At 43.0% G+C, this 20,272-nt stretch overlaps 1 protein-coding gene across 2 annotated transcripts in view; it reads left to right on the plus strand.

Annotated features, from left to right (window-relative positions):
* DCLK3 (doublecortin like kinase 3) overlaps positions 1 to 16,479 on the plus strand; it is a 29,799-nt gene extending 13,320 nt beyond the window's left edge. For both annotated transcript variants that reach the window (XM_083577900.1, XM_083577901.1), the window contains exons 2-5: positions 1,249 to 3,128; positions 8,763 to 8,895; positions 10,401 to 10,568; positions 12,928 to 16,479. In XM_083577900.1, the coding sequence (XP_083434026.1) occupies positions 1,249 to 3,128; positions 8,763 to 8,895; positions 10,401 to 10,568; positions 12,928 to 13,124 (2,378 nt within the window). In that variant the 3' untranslated portion in view covers positions 13,125 to 16,479. The remainder of the gene's footprint in view (positions 1 to 1,248; positions 3,129 to 8,762; positions 8,896 to 10,400; positions 10,569 to 12,927) is intronic.
* The last annotated feature ends 3,793 nt before the right edge of the window (positions 16,480 to 20,272 follow it).

The following is a 20,272-nucleotide window of genomic DNA, read 5'->3' on the forward strand; positions in this document are numbered from 1 at the left end:
GAGGCACTCGGTGCTTCCAGCTCAAATAATGGGTTCTTTCAGTTGTATATGTAGCTAGCCTGTTGACTGTGGGAGGGCAAGAGTTTCCACTAGATTAGGAAAGGAGAGAAATGACTGGAAGCAATCAGTTGGTCCAGGTTCAGGTCCTAACTTTACAACTATAGTATCTCTGGAGTTGGAAGAACTACTCTATATGCTTATAGCCGGGGCTTTTTTTCAGCCAGAACTTGCTGAAACTCAGTTCCGGCCCCTCTCAGGTGGGTTTATAAAAGAACAAGGGATTTCCAGCACCTCTTTTTCTAGAAGAATAGCACTGCTTATAGCCATATAAATCATAGGCCAGAATGACTAAGTTGTATTTTTATTGCAGCACCAAAGTCATGCTGTGGTACAAAAATGGCTTTATCACTTCTCTTTGCGTTGTTTCCATAGAGGGGATTGTGATATTTGCAGTGACCTTGTCTATAAGAACTTCTGAGTTAGAGATGTGCATGACATTCTTTGAAATCCAAAAACATGCTGGTTTCTATTTTAGAAGAGTTTGAATTCCCTTCCTGCCTTTTATTCTGGGAGCGGATGCTTTGTTTGAATTGACTCCTTTTCTTGGGAGAAATATCTTTTCTATATTGATGTAGGCTGCTGGGGAAAAATCAGCAGGTCTCGAGAGCTGCCTCCCACCAATAGCATTAAAAGTAGAACAGGGTACTGAAATGTGTGTATGTTTACTTGTTTTGTTTCCCTAAACTTCCAGTTGCCGTGTTGTGGCCACTGGGTTTTAACTTACAAGTGTTCCAAAAGTCCTCTGTGGACAACTTTTGTTTGTTCAGATCTATGGTACTTGGTTTTATAGTGTTTTTTTCTCCACCAGAAAATATTCCAGTGAAAGTTAGCCAAAAAACCCACCAAGCTCAACATGGCACAAACACTTGGAAATAGACTTTAAATTCACACCACTGGCTTTCTAATACATATTTTGGATCTCTCTGTTCCATTCAAATGCCTCACAGTCTATTTTTGGTGCGAGACAACACACGTCAATATCTTCCTTGAAAATTGGGGTTCCAAACTGGACAAATGTATTCCTGATAAAAAGGGACATGTTAAGTGATATGAATATGCTAACAGTTAACAGCAGCTCTTTGGTCTGAGTGTCTTAGTTTTTGTGTATTAGGACCACCCAACTTGCAGAAAATGTTCACTAGAAGTTCGTGGGGAACAAAAGTTGAACGGTTTTCTTTTCTTTTGCAGAACCTCGAGGATTTTTTGACCACTCTTTAAACTGCATAACGGAGAGAAGACTACAAGGCACTTGCCCACCAATTGGCCGTGGCAGTTTTGGGAAGCCGTTCTTTGGTACAAACTGTTTCAGTTCCCCATTTATTAATTCCCGGACTGGTTTCCACACAATTCATTCCGAGAACAGCCCAGTGAAGCCGAGGATTGTCACTGTCGTAAAACCTTGTGGGCACACAGTGAGGAAGATAACTCTGCTCCTAAATCGCCGATCTGTCCAGACATTTGAACAACTGATCGCTGACATCTCAGAAGCCCTTGGGTTTCCACGCTGGAAGAATGACCGTGTGAGAAAACTGTATAATTTGAAGGGAAGGGAAATTCGAAGTGTTTCTGACTTTTTTAGAGAAGGCGATGCCTTTATAGCTATGGGAAAGGAACAGCTAACCCCGAAGAACCTGGAGGCGGCAATCCAAGAGCTTTTCCCTGACAACCCCTATGCACCCCGCACTGGAACCACACAAAACTGGGAACAAACTCAGAAACCCAAAAACAGGCTGTATGAAAAGTCTTCCAAACTGGAAAAGAGCCTTGAGCCCATAGCTGCCAAGAACTGTCTGGATGCCATATCTCCTAAACTAATTAATAGGCATGAAGTGAAAGTTCAGACCAAGGTCAGGCAAGAGGAGAAGGTGAGGACCAAAAAGAGGTGGGTCAGAGACAACTGGAATGAAGAGCAAGATGCAAAGCCATCTAGAAAAGCGAGAGAATGCGAGAGATATTTTAATCAAGAGAAATGCCTTGAAAGTGAAGCAGAAAAGAGTTCGGACGTGATAGTGAGGTGTGAGAAGTGCCAAAGAGAAAGGGAACTCAGGCAAAAATTGCAGAAGGAAAGACAGACTGATCTTCCATTTGAGAGCAGGGACTTGAGTATGAGAACCTGTCAGAGATACCATGTAGAAAGGCCAGTGAAATTGAGAAATTGCAGGAAATTGTCAGAAAGCTCAGCGGAAGAGGGCAAAATTACATGGAACGATGCTGCTTGTCAAAGTACCTGGACAGCCCCTCTCAGTCATGCCAAAAAAGACTCGGAGAAGCAAAAAAGGAGCGTTGACAGAGAGCAAACTCTGGAAAGCCATAAGAATCATGATGAAGAACTGGGAAAGATGAAGCCCATTGAAAGTCAGCATACCATAGTAGGAGATGCCTATGAATTGAAGAAGGAGCACCGGAAATGTTCTAGAGTGAACCAAAGCTGTTGGTTGATCAAGGGTTCTCGGACAGATACTGAAAAACCATTGAAGATTCAGGGGAAAAAGGAAGAGGTACGGATACCGAAGGAGGAAGCTAATGGAGGCGAAGAGAAAGTAGGTCATAGTGAGGGTGAACTGATTAGGCCTGAAAGGGAAGAAGAACATAAAGTCATCAAAGAGATTAACAAGACGCGTAGGGCCAGTGACGCAAAGCTGAGACATGATGTCTCAAGCAGAGCAGATGTGGAGAAGAGCTATGAGATTGGCAGAACCATTGGAGACGGGAACTTTGCTGTTGTGATGGAGTGTCATCACCGCAGTACTAATCAGAACTATGCTATGAAAATCATTGATAAGTCCAAGCTGAAAGGAAAGGAAGACATGCTTGAAAATGAAATACTGATCATAAAGAGCCTTTCCCACCCAAACATTGTCAGTTTGATTGAAGTATTTGAAACCGATGCAGAAATATACCTAATCTTGGAGTACGTTCCCGGTGGGGACCTGTTTGATGCCATAATCGAGAGTGTGAAATTCACAGAACGTGATGCTGCTCTCATGATAACTGATCTGTGCGAAGCTCTCGTCTATATTCACGGCAAGAACATTGTCCACAGAGATCTTAAGCCAGAAAATCTTCTGGTAAGTATTGGGAAATGTGCTGGGAGGGGGGTGGGGTGGCGTCTATGGGGTTGTTGTTTTTATTTTGATTATATATTTTGTGGTATTATATTCTGATTTAGTTCTGTGAACCGCCCTGAAACCTCTGGGTCTACGGTGGTATATAAATTCAATCAAGCAATCAATAATAATAATAATAATAATAATAATACAACTGAGGGGTTGTACTTGTTGGGTATGCTCTTTTTGGACAGAAATACTAATTTTCAGGAAATGGATATACACTGTAGGGTGTGAACGTTAGGATGCTATTTCTGGAACGAGAGACGCGGAATAACTTCTAATATCCTTGCTTGGGACACAACTGACACCATTTTGCACTCAGAGTTATGGTACTAAAAATGCAACGTGCAGTGCTTATAAACCACCCTTGCAAATAAGTCCACAAAAACTACTATCCCACAAAACCATTACTGGCCTGCCTGTCCATGCGTCTGTTGCTAATTAGTGTCAGCTATAGTGACACCTTGAACATTAACAATAATCAACCCTCTTTCAGTATACAAAATTTCCTCTGTGCCTTCTCACCTGTAGGTAACTTGTACCTTTCTCTGTTATTCAGGCAAGTGGCTTTTTACAAGCTTGCTATAAATACCTGTTTGATATGGGTATATGCTGCATGGAGCTTCTGACCGGCCTTGGTTCTCTCTAGTTTGTGCACATATGGGGAAATTCTTAAGTCTTCAGGCCCTATAATGTGAAGCCTCCATCAGAGCACATTATTCTAGGTCTTGCCTAGCAATACTAGATGCTGGGGGTACAGTTTTTGTTTGTTACCATATTACATATATTTGTGTTCTTATATTGTAAATCACCCTGCCATCCTCTGATGAAGGGCAACATAGAAATTTAAATAACAACAACATCAACAACAACGATTTTATTGTTTGTACCTTGCCCACCTGACTGGGTTGCCCCGGTCACTCTAGGCAGCTTCCAACATACAGTAGAACCTCTACTTACGTAGAACCTCTACTTACGACTGCCTCTACTTGGGCCCGATCCAAGTCATGAACTGTGGCAAACCCGGAAGTAAATACCAGGTTTGCCGCGATACACGCACACGCAGAAGCAGCTGCCGCCATCTGCTCATGCGCATAACGGCGCTTCTACCAGCGACCCATTTCACCTAAAGGACGGGCCGCTGGAACGGATTATGGTGGTAAGTGGAGGTTCCACTGTATATAGAAACATAAAACATACATTAAAAAGCTTCCCTATACAGGGGTGCCATCAGATGTCTTCTAAAAGTTATGCAGTTATTCATCTCCTTGACATCTGGTGGGTGGGCGTTCCACAAGGTGGGTGCCACTACCCAGAAGGCCCTCCCTGTAGTGACACTTCTTGCAGTGAGGGAACCACTAGAAGGCTCTTGATGGCGTTTAAAGGTTTAACTTAAAGGTAAATAGGCACATTAAACAGCTTTTGTGTGGCTCCCTGGCTTTGCTTTTGTTCTTTAACGGAAAATCCACAGGTTTCATAAGAGAATAACTCGCACTTGCAAGGAAAAATATACAGACTAGAACAGATACCTTATGTACTGGCACCTCATTTGTCTTTGTCTCTTTCTTTTTAGTCTGTGATACTGAAGTTCAGTGATTACATCTCTTTTCCTCCCACATATCTCCTCTCAAACTCGCAGCCGTACTTCTTCTTCCACCCCCTTTCTCTGAGATTGATTTTCTGTACCCAGGCTTGAAAATTCAAGGAAGCTAAAACAATAAATAGCAGATTTATAGCCTCCCTCAGACAGAAAACCTTCCTAGCGAACCAGAAACCTGAACAGTCCCCCATCCAAAACTCATACTTGATGCATCTGAGTAAGAAGTGTTGATTTAACTGTTTGTTGTGACAGGAGGCAGAGCAGGCAGATTCTGGTAGTCTCCAGCTCTCGTCTAGGCTGGCTTCTCCCTCCCCTCTGCTTGATTTTGCAGCTGAAAACAGCCACATAGGTCAATTGAGGGGCTGGGGCCTTTCTAGGTTGAGGTTGAATCCTGACAAGACAGAAGTACTGTTTTTGGGGGATAGGGAGCTAGCAGGTGTGGGGGATTCCCTGGTCCTGAATGGGGTAACTGTGCCCCTGAAGGACCAGGTGCGCGGCCTGGGAGTCATTCTGGACTCACAGCTGTCCATGGAGGCACAGGTTAATTCTGTGTCCAGGGCAACTGTCTACCAGCTCCATCTGATACGCAGGCTGAGACCCTACCTGCCTGCAGACTGTCTCGCCAGACTGGTGCATGCTCTAGTTATCTCTCGCTTGGACTACTGCAATGCGCTCTATGTGGGGCTACCTTTGAAGGTGACCCGGAAACTGCAATCAATCCAGAATGCAGCAGCTAGACTGGTGACTGGGAGCGGCCGCCGAGACCATATAACACCAGTCTTGAAAGATCTGCATTGGTTCCCAGTACATTTCCGAGCACAATTCAAAGTGTTGGTGCTGACCTTTAAAGCCCTAAACGGCCTCGGTCCTGTATACCTGAAGGAGCGTCTCCACCCCCTTCATTCAGCCCGGACACTGAGATCCAGCGCCGAGGGCCTTCTGGCGGTTCCGTCATTGCGAGAAGTGAGGTTACAGGGAACCAGACAGAGGGCCTTCTCGGTAGTGGCGCCCACCCTGTGGAACACCCTCCCTTCAGATGTGAAGGAAATAAGCAGCTATCCTATCTTTAAAAGACATCTGAAAGCAGCCCTGTTCAGGGAAGTTTTTAATATTTAACGCTGTACTGTTTTTAACACCTGATTGGGAGCCGCCCAGAGTGTCTGGGGAAACTCAGCCAGATGGGCGGGGTATAAATAATAAATTATTATTATTATAAATTATTATTTCTAGTGATTAGCAGCAAAGATGGATGTGTGGTTGGGGACCAGGAAAAGGAAGACAGGAGGCAAGGACCACCACCAGCAGCCTGCCTCATCCCAGTAAAAGCACCCTTGGTGTGGACCTGGGAAGGCCAAGGTGTTTGAGGTCCATCCGTGATGGGAGTGGGCATGGCTATATGGGTAGATGGGCAGAGGTTGACAAGTGGAACCAGTTGTTTCTGATGAGGCATTTGCCTGCAGTTCTGCTCTGCATTATATGAATGTATTTGCTAGTTAAAGTCCCTCCTTGCGTCTAGTTTGCCTGATTCTTCCTTTGAATTTGAATCACCCGACACCACCTGTTTAATAATCGTTCTGATAATGCTTTTGCACAGCATTTCAGCCCCTCGCCCACACAAAATTGTGCAAAAGAGAATGCAAAGGATGAAACACATCGCCAGTTATAGAATCATAGAAATGTAGAGTTCGAAGGGAACCCTGAGGATCGTCTAGACCCACCCCCTGCAATGCAGGAATCTCAACTGAAGCATCCAGGACAGATGGCCACCTCTGCTTAAAATCCTCCAAGGAAGGAGAATCCACCACCTTCCACACTTGAGATTAATTTGCATTACATAAGCACACTTCAGTTTCTTTGACAATAGCAAGCTTGGAAATGGTGCTAATAGAAGCTTAAGCGGTTATACAGAAATGAATGCAGTGGTACCTCAGGTTAAGAACTTAATTCGTTCCAGAGGTCCGCTCTTAACCTGAAACTGTTCTTAACCTGAAGCACCACTTTAGCTAATGGAGCCTCCTGCTGCTACCGTGCCGCTGCTGCATGATTTCTGTTCTCATCCTAAAGCAAAGTTCTTAACCCAAGGTACTATTTCTGGGTTACTGGAGTCTGTAACCTGAAGCGTATGTAACCTGAAGCGTATGTAACCCGAGGTACCACTGTATTAACAAGGCTTTGTGCTGTTCCATTGGTTTAATGCAGGCCTGGGAATATAGAGGGAGTCTAGTTCCTGCAAATGTTTTGAAATAATAATGTAGTATTGCCATCTTGTGTTGTAAAGAGATACAGCATAGAGAAATGCAAAGATTTGAAGTGTGCAGCCGTGGGCACTTGTTCTTTACCTGAAATCACTAGTGACCTGCTAACCAGGTAACTGTAAGGACTCGCACATAAATTCATACTGTAATTTGGAATATAATTCTGTCATTTTAGATATAGTTATGATATAAGTAAAAAAACCTGCTCCTTTTCCCTTATGGGATACCCAAGAGCCCATATAGAGTCCTTTTGTAGGTTCTCTATTGGTAGGAGAAAATAACACAAGACCAACCAGAGAATATTGAGAAGCAAACCAGCTAGTAAGCCTGATCTTTATTAACTGTTGCAACAGGGTGCTCCCCCGCGTGCAGGAGAGAGGAGGAGGAACCCCAAGCCATGCGCGCAAGCCCTTATATAGACATTTTTAATTGCCCGCCCTGGAGTCCAACACCACCCCCAGAAACATCATACATACATCCCAGAAGGGGTGTAGCCCAAGACCCCCCCGATACATCATACCTACATCACAGAAAAGGCGATCTACAACAGAAATCTGAGTGCATTGTTTATCTACTGTCTGGCAAGTTACCTGATTGCATTATCTGGGTTTTGGCCACTCTTTTGTTACTCAGTTCTGAATCCAGGTCTCAGGCTCACACCCTATTCATATCTTAAATGTGCCCTTAAGACAGGATTTGTGAAGGAGACAATGGGGAGATTTCCCATTTCCTTCGACCTTGCAGAGAAATATTTGAGGTCATTTTGGGAGAGAGAAAATGGTTTCAGGACTTTTCTGTGGGTTTCAGACATGTGGTTTACATATTTGTATGTGTTTGCTTGGTACATTTATGAACATCTATTTTATATATAAGACGTTAAAATTCTTATAACAGTTAAAAAGACCTGCCTTGTACAAATGATCCATCTAGCAGCTCATTATAGCCTACTCTGACTGAATCCTAGGGAGATGTTTTCCCCAATATGCTTTTTATCCAGAGACTGAATCTGGGACCTTTTCATATTACAAAGCTTTACCACTTAGAACTAAGCTATGATCATTGCTCCAGAACACTGTCCAAGGTATTAAAACCCCCGCTTGGAAAGGCCTGATGAAGTATAGTTGCTTTCTTAAACTACAGGGTCAGTGTTTACAATAATAATAATAATAATAAATTGGCAGGGGGGAATTGTATCTGTGGACTTTTCCTGAACCAGCAAATATATTTACCGTATTTTTCACTCTATAAGACGCACCAGACCACAAGACGAACCTAGTTTTTGGAGGAGGAGAACAAGAAAAAAAAATCTGAATCTCAGAAGCCAGAACAGCAAGAGGGATCGCTGCGGTGAAAGCAGCGATCCCTCTTGCTGTTCTGGCTTCTGGGATAGCTGTGCAGCCTGCATTCGCTCCATAAGACGCACACACATTTCCCCTTTTTAGGAAGGAAAAAGTGAGTCTTATAGAGCAAAAAATACGGTATAACCACTTCATGACATCACAGTGTGTGGCAAGGGAAAGCTCATAAGTGACAGCCAGCTATATATGATGCGCTTTTCCCCACCTGCATGTGCTATAGAAATAAATATAGAAAATAATGTGCTATAGAAATAAATATAGAAATAAATGCTGCTCTTCATTTGGAAAGCCCGTGTTAGGTTTGTGTTAAGGCGAAAGTTATTCGTTTTCTTATATTCTTAAGGTGCAGCTTGTTCTGAATTTTTTTGTCTCTGCACAGGTCCAGCGTAATCCAGACAAAACTACCACATTGAAACTAGCAGATTTTGGCCTTGCAAAACAGGTGACCAAACCCATATTCACCGTGTGTGGAACTCCAACTTACGTTGCTCCTGAAATACTGGCTGAGACTGGTGAATATAAAGTTTAACTCTTTTAATACGCTCCAAGTAACCTAGTGCATTATCCTATTATCCAAATATTTGTTAGATGCAGTATTGAACAAGAAATATAATTGGGCTTCTCATTATTATTTTTTCCAACAGTTTGCTGTCTTCTGGATGAGAGCTTGTTCAGGGCAAATAAACATAATCTAGGATATTGGGATCACCACTAGCTTCTTTTTACGTATCCCACTTCTCCATATTCAGTTCCTTAATAGTGTTAGAATTGATGGACAGGCCGTACTGGGTTTCTTTTGAAAATCTGCTTGAAAACCACTGCTCTGTAAGCTGTGGGGCAATTTTCCCTCTTGACTTTGTAGCATGAAAGCTTAGGTTGTGATGTTCTAAGAAAGGGTAGAAACCTGAAGCAAGTTGTACCTTCCTTGCTTTCTAGCAAAGTCCAGGGTGGATTGCATCTTGGAAGAATGCAGTCACTGGATTCCCCCCCCCCCCCCGAAGTGACAGCACCCTCACTGCTCCATCATCCTAATGTGATTTGGAAAAAAGAGAGCTTTAAAAACTGCTGCTTATTCTTACTATGATTCCCCGCACATCCTATTTCTTTGCTAAAGGTGGTGTTGACATTAGTGAATCTTTCAATATAGCACCAGCAGATTCTTTGCACACAACTTTTGTGCATGTTTACTTATAGAACAGGCTATTGGTGCTATCCTGGGAATGGGGGATGATAGAAAAGCTAGAAAAAGTTTAATGGGGATTCCCAAGTTTAAAAAGATTAAGAAGCACACAGACTGCACTACTATTGTCAGGATGCTGTCATCAGCTCCGGGCTGGTTGCCCAGGAAAGTATAAAGACAAGGAAAAGTTTCTTACTGTCCTTTTTTATTCAGTATTTACAGAGAGAGGCTGTAGAACCCAGCCTCTTGGATAATGGCGTTGTCCCGAGTGAATTTCCACCCGCTGTCTCTCCCACTTCCTCATTCATCATTCTCATCACCTCCTCTACGGGTACCACTAACTGCCCTCTGTCTTTGAGCTCTTTGCTCTCCTACTTTCAAGGCTCGCCAGGTTCTTGGAGATGGAGGGTATGGAATGATTTCTAATGACAACGTGTCAGCCTGGTGTTGCTCTGGCTCTCCCACGATTTCCTAACTTTTCCCTTCATCTGCCTCTGAGCTGCCACCTCCCTCAACCCCCTGTTGTAAATCTATACTGTCTTCCTCTTCCTCCTCCCTGGAAGGGTCAGGAATGGGAAACAGACTCCACCATTCATCCTCTGCCCAGTCACTGACAATAATGCACCCTTACATTTGAGTAAGTCCCACTGAAGACCAACGTAACTTACGTCTAACTAGGCATGTATGTGCACTGCATGAGTATAATCTCTGTGCCTTTTGAAAGGAGATTTTTCATTTTACTCCAATATTTCATTTACATTTTTAATGAAAGCGGCTGTTCCTTATAAACTAGTTGCATATGTTAAAGATTCTGGATTTATCTTTCTGCTCCCCTAGGCTATGGACTAGAAGTGGACATGTGGGCTACTGGCATTATACTCTATATTTTGCTTTGTGGATTCCCCCCCTTCCGGAGTCATGAAAGAGATCAAGAGGAGCTGTTTCGAATCATACAACTTGGGCATTATGAATTTCTCTCACCATACTGGGACAACATTTCAGCTGGTAAGTTTCCTAAAAGCAGCCTGGGGAGTTGTGATTTTAGTTGTTGGCCTCCGTCTTTCTCGAGAAGTGCAGAATTTAGTTGCATTGGTCTTTTTGGCACATACCATTAAACTCTAGTGTTATGAGTTTCGTTAGATCTGATAAGAAAATGCTGTATTTAAAATTGCCCAGATGGCTTTCACCAATGGAGGCAAAGGCCCAGAAAAAATTAAATATGGATACCAAATGGTTGAGATATTATTATTTATTAATAGAGGAAGAGGAAGGTTATAAATTAAGACCATTTGAGCAAATTAAAGATAAGCTAAATTAGCTACATTACCACCAGATTATAAATTGGATAAGAAAAACGGTTTTGCCTTGGAAAAATCTAAGTTGGAGACGGAGTTGTTAGATACTGAAGGTAAAAATTTATCCAAAATGTACAAGCTTTTGCTGGAGTGGCATACGAAAGATGAACAAGTTAAATCGGTGATGATAGATTGGGCAAGAGATTTAGAACATAATAGGGGACTGGGAAAGATTGTGGAAGAAAGGGGTTAAGTTCACCGCATGTACTTTGTTAAAGGAAAATATTATGAAGATGATGTATAGATGGTATTTGATTCCTGTAAAATTAGCAAAGATGTATCATAATTGTGATAATACATGTTGGAAATGTAAAGAAGAGGAAGGAACATTCTTTCATATGTGGTGGACCTGCCCCAAGGTGAAAGACTTCTGGGAAAAGATTTATAATGAATTGAAAAAAATGTTGAAATATACATTTATAAAGAAACCAGAGGCCTTTCTTCTTGGAATAACAGGTTTGGAATTGCCCAAGAAAGATGTTAAACTATTTTTGTATACCACAACTGCGGCTCGTATTTTGTTAGCTAAAAAGTGGAAAACTCAAGAACTACCAACAGTAGAAGAATGGCAGATGAAGATGATGGATTTTTTGGAGCTAGCCGATCTAACCGGAAGAGTCCGCAACAGAAGGAGGAGGAACACCACGAAGAATGGAAGAAATTTAATGATTATTTAGCTAAATTTGTTAAGCTAAACTAACTGGAAATAGCTTCCAGATACTTAATGGTCTTAGGATTGTATTTATGTTAACTGATAAAATAATATGTTTAATACAAGAAGGAGAAGATTTAAAGATGCTAATGTTTAATTTAAAGGGTATCAAAATTGGGATTTGGAAAACTGTTATAAGGATATGCAATGAAATTCAACTAAGGGGAAACGAGGAAGTCGTTTTACAAAGTTAATAACTTATTTTCAGTAAGGTTATGATTTATGTTTGTTATGTTTTGCTTGTTTTGTGCTTTTGTTTGTTGTTAATATTGTAAAAACTAACAAAATTTTTGGTAAAAAAGGGAAAAAATAATAATAATAAAAAATTGCCTTGAGAACTACTCTTAACATTGCCATGGGCAGCAAAAACCTCTCCCATGATCTGCCTACAAGTCTCACTCAGTGTGGTAGAGTTTGCAGCTGCCGTATCTGTTGAATATTCTGATGAATTAGATCAGGCACCCCCAAACTCGGCCCTTCAGCTGTTTTGGGACGACAACTCCCATCATCCCTGACCACTGGTCCTGTTAGCTAGGGATAATGGGAGTTGTCGTCCAAAAACATCTGGAGGGCCGAGTTTGGGGATGCCTGAATTAGACCTACTAGTCTCCACCCCCATCGTTCTGCCTGGACACTGAGGTCCAGCGCCAAGGGCCTTCTGGCTGTTCCCTCACTGCGAGAAGCAAAGCTACAGGGAACCAGGCAGAGGGCCTTCTCGGTGGTGGCACCTGCCCTGTGGAACACCCTCCCAACAGATGTCAAAGAGATAAACAACTACCTGACATTTAGCAGACATCTGAAGGCAGCCCTGTTCAGGGAAGTTTTTAATGTGTGACATTTTAATGTATTTTTAATCTTTGTTGGAAGCCACCCAGAGTGGCTGGGGAGACCCAGCCAGATGGGCGGGGTACAAATAGTAGTAGTAGTAGTAGTAGTAGTAGTAGAAGAAGAAGAAGAAGAGTAGTAGTAGTACTACTACTAGTAGTAGTAGTAGTTTGGATTTGATATCCTGCCTTTCACTCCCTTTAAGGAGTCTCAAAGCAGCTAACATTCTCCTTTCCCTTCTTCCCCCACAACAAACACTCTGTGAGCTGAGTGGGGCTGAGAGACTTCAAAGAAGTGTGACTGGCCCAAGGTCACCCAGCAGCTGCATGTGGAGGAGCGGAGACGCGAACCCGGTTCACCAGATTACGAGACTACCGCTCTTAACCACTACACTGACTGTTAACTGTCACCCCATTTCTCCTTTTTGTTCCAAACAACCTCATGCTCACTGCTTTCTTCTTGCCCCCGACAGCTGCAAAGGACCTGATCAGCAGACTGCTTGTGATTGATCCCCAGAAGCGCTACACCGCCCAGCAAGTTCTTCAGCACCTGTGGATCCACACAGCGGGGAAAAACAGCAGCAGGAACCTCCAGAGGGAGGTGACCATCAATCTTGAGCGCCACTTTCTGAGCCAGCGCAAGGCTGAAGCTAGCAACAAAGACTCGTAAAAGGTGCACCCAGGTGTACTTAATGAGCCCACTGTAAAAGCACACTTATCATATACACTTAAGGACTGAGCTCAGGGGAAATCCATTATTCCTGTATGAAGACAAAGCCTGCTGTGCCCCCAAACTGATTGGCTAGTTTCCTGTGATGTTATGTGCCCCATTTCCTTCTTTCTACAGTTGTTGCTTTTTAAAAAATACTTGGGGCAGGGGTGGTGGTGAACAGCCTGTTTGAGCAACCTTGGGAACCCAACCTTGAAATATTTTGGCGGAGGACTGAATTGGCCTTCAGTTCTCTGGTTAGCACATTTGTCACTGGCTCTCCAGATGCAGAAGGAAGCTGGGCTGGTCATAGCTTCATGGCAGAGCATCTACTTTGGACTCAGGAGGTACCAGATTCAACCCAGAGCATCTCCTGGTAGGACTTGAAGCCCCAGAGAGCTGTTGCCAGTCATTGTGTTCAGTACTGAGCTAGCTGCAATGTGGGTCTGACTCCGGATGAGGCAGCTTCAGTTTCTGGCCCATGAAATAAGTGATTTTTGTTCTTGTTTTCTTTTTGGTACGTCTGCGTGCACCAAAAGGCTGCCTTAATGTTAATCTAGTTCTCTGAATGCTTCCAACTTTTACACCTGCACCTTTTCTTTGGAGTGAAGACGCCACGTCGTGGTGGTGGAGGCATATTTTAAATAGGACTCACTTTGAAAATGCTACCTGCAAAGTCCTTGTTGAACTGTTAACTTAAATGGATAAGATTGGTTCTGTTTGTAATCCGTCCACATGTTTTAATAAGTTTACATACTGGTCAGGATCCTAAGAACTACTTTTAAGTGTGCGTGAGGACTTGTGAATGTGTGTGCCCAATGGCATTTTTTTTACTTAAAAGAGTAAATGTTAGTACAGTCGTACCTTGGTTGACGAACGCCTTGCGACTTGAACATTTTGGCTCCCGAACACCGCAAACCCGGAAGTGACTGTTCTGGTTTGCAAACATTCTTTGGAACCTGAACGGCCGATGCAGCTTCCGATTGGCTGCAGGAGTTTCCTGCAGCCAATCATAAGCCCTGCCTTGCTTTCTGAACATTTTAGAAGTTGAATGGACTTCCGTAATGGATTCCATTCAACTTCCAAGGTACCACTGTATTTCCTTTTGGAAAGTGTCCTCAGTTTACAAAGGCAGCTGCCAAGGGTCAGTGATAGGGAACTTCCGGCTTTCTGGTCTAGTTAGATCTGCCAGGCTTCAGAGCTTAACCTACCAGTTTTTTTGGAGCAAAACCACGGCCACCTTCCCCTGATCTGATGTTGTCAGGCAAGGGCAAGTTCAAGCAGCAACTAGAATAATACAATTGTAGGATTTGGAGTTTTAAGGGAGTCCAATCCTCTGTAATGCAGGAAACTCTGCTAAAGCAGAAGCTATGGCGAAAAGGAAGACAAATAAGGGGAGTGTGCTCACAATTCTTCCTTTGCAGGGACATTGTTCCTTTGTATCTCTGGCCTGAATTCAAACCAGGCTATAAATGAAGCATTGGGAGCTCACGTAGACAGCACTCTTGGTTCCTATCTTTGAAATTTCCTACCCACCTGTCAGTGACCCCAGCTGGATATAGTTTCCCAGGCCTGCCATGGGGCACAAGTGGCTGTTTGAGAAACATAAGCAAAAAGCTTCCTTGGGAATCTAGAATGAGCTGCGTGTTCTTTGGATCCTGGCTATTGAATTCAGCCTTGGTGTTATAATTTTCTTTGTAGAACTAAAGCATTTATATCCTTTATTGTTGAAGAACTGGGATAGTTCTCCCTGTACGTGTTGTGTATGGGGGAACCTTGTTTCAGGTGTATTTAGATATATATAGATATATATAGATATACACAAATGCACACACATAAAAATATAATATTCTGGACACGTAATAGAAAATATGAGAAGAGTTAATAGGATATTGTGCTAATAGGATGTGAATTATCTTCATAGCCTAAGAAATTTTATCCCCTTATAAATAGTGAAGAGTTGGAACATATAAGAACCAGATTCCTTTTCTTTTAGATATGGTATCAAACACAGTCAGTCCACAAATCTATGCTGCAGCAGATATTTCTATTTCCAATATTATGCAATTCAAATCTTTAATTTCTCATACTTTCTTTGGAACATCATATTTAAGTTGTTGCTCTGTACAGCCCATGAGAGAAAAAACAATACGAGTATTTCCTGCTTCAACATAAACTTTAGTGGTGAGTCTGGCACTTCAACCAGAAAACTTTAAATTCTGAGGTTGCATACATTTCAGCCCCGGAGGTTTGCAACATTAGCATGTAAAGCCACTGGGGTTGCTGGATTCGGTAAAAACGCTTTGCCATCTGCCCTGCCCTGTTCACTCACTTCTGTCTCCTTCACGTCAGGCTCCAGCTTCTACCTTTAACTGAATTATGACCAGGGCCAGCCCACCTATGAGGCAAGGGGAAGCGACTACTTCAGATGGCAGTATCTGCAGGGCAGCAGATCCAGCCTCCAAGGAATGCATTGCTTACAGCGATGGCTGCAGCATGGTCTTTGGAGGCCGGATCTGATGAATAGAAGTGGCCTCAGCAAATAGGTCTCTTCCCACCGTTATGGAGGAAATACCAGGGGCTGCCTTCTGGGGTCTGTACCTGCCTGGTGTGATTCAGAGCAAGCCCCTTTCTCCCCCATTATGGCCTTTGATTCCCACTTTGAGTAAGGTTGACTTGATTCCCTCGCTTTTCCCCAATACAGATCTTCCCTCCCCCTTTTGTTCCTGATGTAGATATTTATTCCCCGCTTGTTCCCTTGTAGATCTTTGCTCACCTTTACCTCCCAGGTGGGCAGGATGATGCCATTTTGTTTTTCGCCTCAGGTGCCAAAATGTCTTGAGCCGTCCCTGGTTTTGACTGTCTGTATCCCTGGTAATGTTGTGAGAAGCTAGTGATATGCTGGGAGAAATAAGAAGACTGATCAATCAATCAATCAATCAATCAACCAACCAAATTGATGTTCACTCTAGAGAAACCAATTTTTCATGTTTCCAGAACAAAGTTCCAATTTCCCCAGCAACTCTGGTTACTACTTACAAAGGAAACAGGTCCACATGTGTAGATTTAGCTAGAGCATGGAAATGGATGGAAATTCTTATGGAGCATGGAAGTGGCTGATTGCGACACAACTCATCCAGAGCTTCGCCTTTGTTCCTTCTCCATCTTCAGTTTCACAGGGTGGGAGGAATCAAAGCCTGTTGCCAGGTCTCCGCTGCAAATTTGCCAGCACTCTTTTTGTCTCTTTAACTTTTCATCCCTTGTTTTTACTGTTCTAGATTGTAACACTGAAAAATTAAACAAAAACTCAGGAATATCTTCCTTGGTGGTGTCTGTCTGTTAAACGGTCCTCTCTCTCTCTTTACGGAATAGCCTCCGGTGGGGAAAGCTCGTTTTGGGAACTTTGAGGAAGGAAGCTGTGTATAGTAGCCTTGTAAATGCTATGGGCCTTAATCAAGCCAACATGGATTTACGTTCCTGATTACTTATAGCAACGGGATTAAAAACACGAATGATAATTAACAGTATAAATACTTTCCACTAGATTTTGATGTTTGAACTTTGAAAATGGGACAGTTCACACTTCTCAAAAACAAGCTAGATCAGTGGATCCCAGGCATTTCTCTCCATGGACTACTTGAAAAATGCTTAGAGTCTTGGCAGACCACTTAATATTTCTTTCCTCTCTGTTGTAGATGCTGTATGATTTTTAATTGTATTTTTAGAGACACACCTTGGACCACCTGAATCGAGTTTATGGACTACTAGTGATCTGCAGACCAAGGTTTGGGAAGCCCTGACCTGGAGAGCTAGGCTCGTTCTTCATGTGCCTGACGTAGTCATGTCCAAAATAGAGTACATGGGGAGTTTATTTTAGTGCATTGAAAAGTGTGTGTGTGTGAATATTTACCCCCTCCCCGATTTTAGTTACCTGCTCCATCTTTCCAGGAACTTGCCAGCCCAGCTCAATACTTGTACCAGCTCAATCTAGAAGAAATATGAAGTGATAGCTTAAAGCAGAGGAGAGGTAGCTCCATACACTGAGTGTTCCTTTTGGTGTCAAAATTAAACTCTACCCCTCATCTTAGTTAAGAATGAAAAACACCTGTTTTCCATGATGAAACAGCCATATTTGCTTATCTTGAAAACATACAGACAATGGTCTATTCGGCCCACAAGTGGCATTCTGTGTCAGTTTATCTAGACTAATCCTGCTTCTAAGCTTTTGTTTCAGAAAGCTATTAATGGGGCTTCACCTATTTGACTGTTTGGACTGTTTGAAAAGTGACTTTTTTCCATCGAGAAGTGTAAGTTTTGTCCTTCATGCAAAAAACTTTTAAGTGTGGCCCCTGAAGTTCTGCACAAAGTATCAGCATTTTGAACAACTATAATGAATCATAGAATCATAGAATCATAGAATCTTAGAGTTGGAAGAGACCACAAGGGCCATCGAGTCCAACCCCCTGCCAAGCAGGAAACACCATCAGAGCACTCCTGACATATGGTTGTCAAGCCTCTGCTTAAAGACCTCCAAAGAAGGAGACTCCACCACACTCCTTGGCAGCAAATTCCACTGTCGAACAGCTCTTACTGTCAGGAAGTTCTTCCTAATGTTTAGGTGGAATCTTCTTTCTTGTAGTTTGGATCCATTGCTCCGTGTCCACTTCTCTGGAGCAGCAGAAAACAACCTTTCTCCCTCCTCTATGTGACATCCTTTTATATATTTGAACATGGCTATCATATCACCCCTTAACCTCCTCTTCTCCAGGCTAAACATGCCCAGCTCCCTTAGCCGTTCCTCATAAGGCATCGTTTCCAGGCCTTTGACCATTTTGGTTGCCCTCCTCTGGACACGTTCCAGTTTGTCAGTGTCCTTCTTGAACTGTGGTGCCCAGAACTGGACACAGTACTCCAGGTGAGGTCTGACCAGAGCAGAATACAGTGGCACTATTACTTCCCTTGATCTAGATGCTATACTCCTATTGATGCAGCCCAGAATTGCATTGGCTTTTTTAGCTGCCGCGTCACACTGTTGGCTCATGTCAAGTTTGTGGTCAACCAAGACTCCTAGATCCTTTTCACATGTACTGCTCTCAAGCCAGGTGTCACCCATCTTGTATTTGTGCCTCTCATTTTTTTTGCCCAAGTGCACTCATACTTTACATTGTGGGTGCTCTTTGCGGGATCACACATGGTGCTACAGTTCCCAGGGAACTTAATGGCAAACAGGGGCTGGCCTGCCTCTCAGTGTTATTATTTGGAGGTTCACGTGTCTCACAGTGCACCCCCATATCCCATTCACCCTGATGTTCCCCAGTTCCCCCAGCTGTGGGGCTGGGAGGGATACACGCCCAAGGCGTAAGCCAAGGTCTTCCTATATTCGGAAGTTTAATAAAAGTTGTGGCCTAATTTTAATTCCATAACACGTTGCCAGAGTCTTTATTCCTTTCTTATGATCACTGGGGACTGGGGCTGTCACTGCCTGGTCACGCAAAGGACTGGGAGGAGAGAGAATTATTCACCCTGGGTTATGAAAGTGGAACAACTAAACAAGATAATTTACTGCTGATAATGGCCCCATCTTCGTATAGCAAGAATATAAAGAACGATATTTTTGTGATGGTGTATTTTCCATGCCTGCTCTGTGGGGGAATAAAGCTTTGAAAGCTAGGATGGACCTGAAATGGAAATTCTGCTTCCAGTATTAAGAGAGGATTCCTAGCTGCCTTGCCTTAATTAAGTGTGGATTAGATGTCTGCTGCAGAGTTCAGCTGCTTATGAAAGTTCTCAGACCTGTGAATGATCCAAGGATGTGGGCGGCTTTGTGCCATGGTAATTTTGAAAGGGCATAGTTGTGCAAGACGAATGCACGTTCTCAAGTTCAGGGCTGCTGCCAGTCTGGAGCTCAGGCTGCATTCTGTTGTCCTTCAAGAAGCACCCTATTGAGACTTTTCATAGCGCAGAGGAGGAAAAGACTTTTCGTATAATCAATTATTGACTAATGTGCTTTGTATCACCGGCAGCCCAGAAAGGACCTGGCCATTCTCTTGGGCTGCTTAACTCCTGGTGGAACTAGGCAGACAAAAGACTTAAGGAACCAGAGCTAAACCTGACACTTGCACAGCCCTTTGTTCTCCTTGCCTACGTGCTCGTTCTGTGTCTGATTTGGATGTGATCCTGCCCTCTTTAACAGGTTTGAGACTCTCAATTTAAGGCAGGCAATAGGGAGGAGTTTCTGGTAGCTACCTTCATTATCAGCTGTAACAAGTGGGCATGGTATAGCTGGCAGGGGGAATGCCATACATGTGAATAGATCTGCTATTCATGTACTTTGAAAAACAATAAGACTTTTTTATCCAAATTGAACACTGCTAAGCTGGAATTATACCACCTACTGAAGGGCCAGGGCAACTGAATATTATTGTAATATACTTATTTATATCCTGTCTTTTACCTTGGCAGGACTCAAGGTGCCTTACAGATAAAAATAAGGCCCACTTAAAAGGTATAATTTTAATTTTTTAAAAATGAATTAACTATACATACGTAAAATCTGTTAAAGCAGATGAACCCTTAGCTCTGGGAAGTGAGTGAGGTGATAACAGGGCTTTCATGTTTTACTATATATTGCATCATACTAGCATGGAAAAAAGTCATGTGACTTGATCCTGATAAATATATACTATGCCGCACACTGTTTTCTCTTTCTGTGGGATCATATATCCAACCATTTAGGACTTTGGGGTATATTAGTGGGTTCTGTTACAGCAGGCTTCTGCTCCTCGAAAATTACAACTACACCACTGCTTGCAGTTCCAAGTTGTCTGCGCCTCTCATTTTTGCTGGCACTTGCTCTTGTGATTCGCTGGTCCCTGCAGCCGGGGAGAGCTGAGCTGGTTTTCCCCACATTGTGATGTGTGTGTGAACGCTAAGCAAAAATCACGGGGAGAAAACTGTGAAGCCAGCCAGTCAATGCTTCTCTTGATTCCTGCAGCCCCTGCTAACTCTGCCTAGCTAGTGAGCTCATTGTCTGAGTGTAGCGAAAAGGTCATTTATGCACAACAGAATAGTGGCAGTCTTGGGAGAACCCTGAAATTTGTAGAAGTACA

The sequence above is a fragment of the Podarcis filfolensis genome, assembly GCF_964270895.1.
Source record: "Podarcis filfolensis genome assembly, chromosome: 12".
NCBI classification, from domain to species: Eukaryota; Metazoa; Chordata; class Lepidosauria; order Squamata; family Lacertidae; genus Podarcis; species Podarcis filfolensis.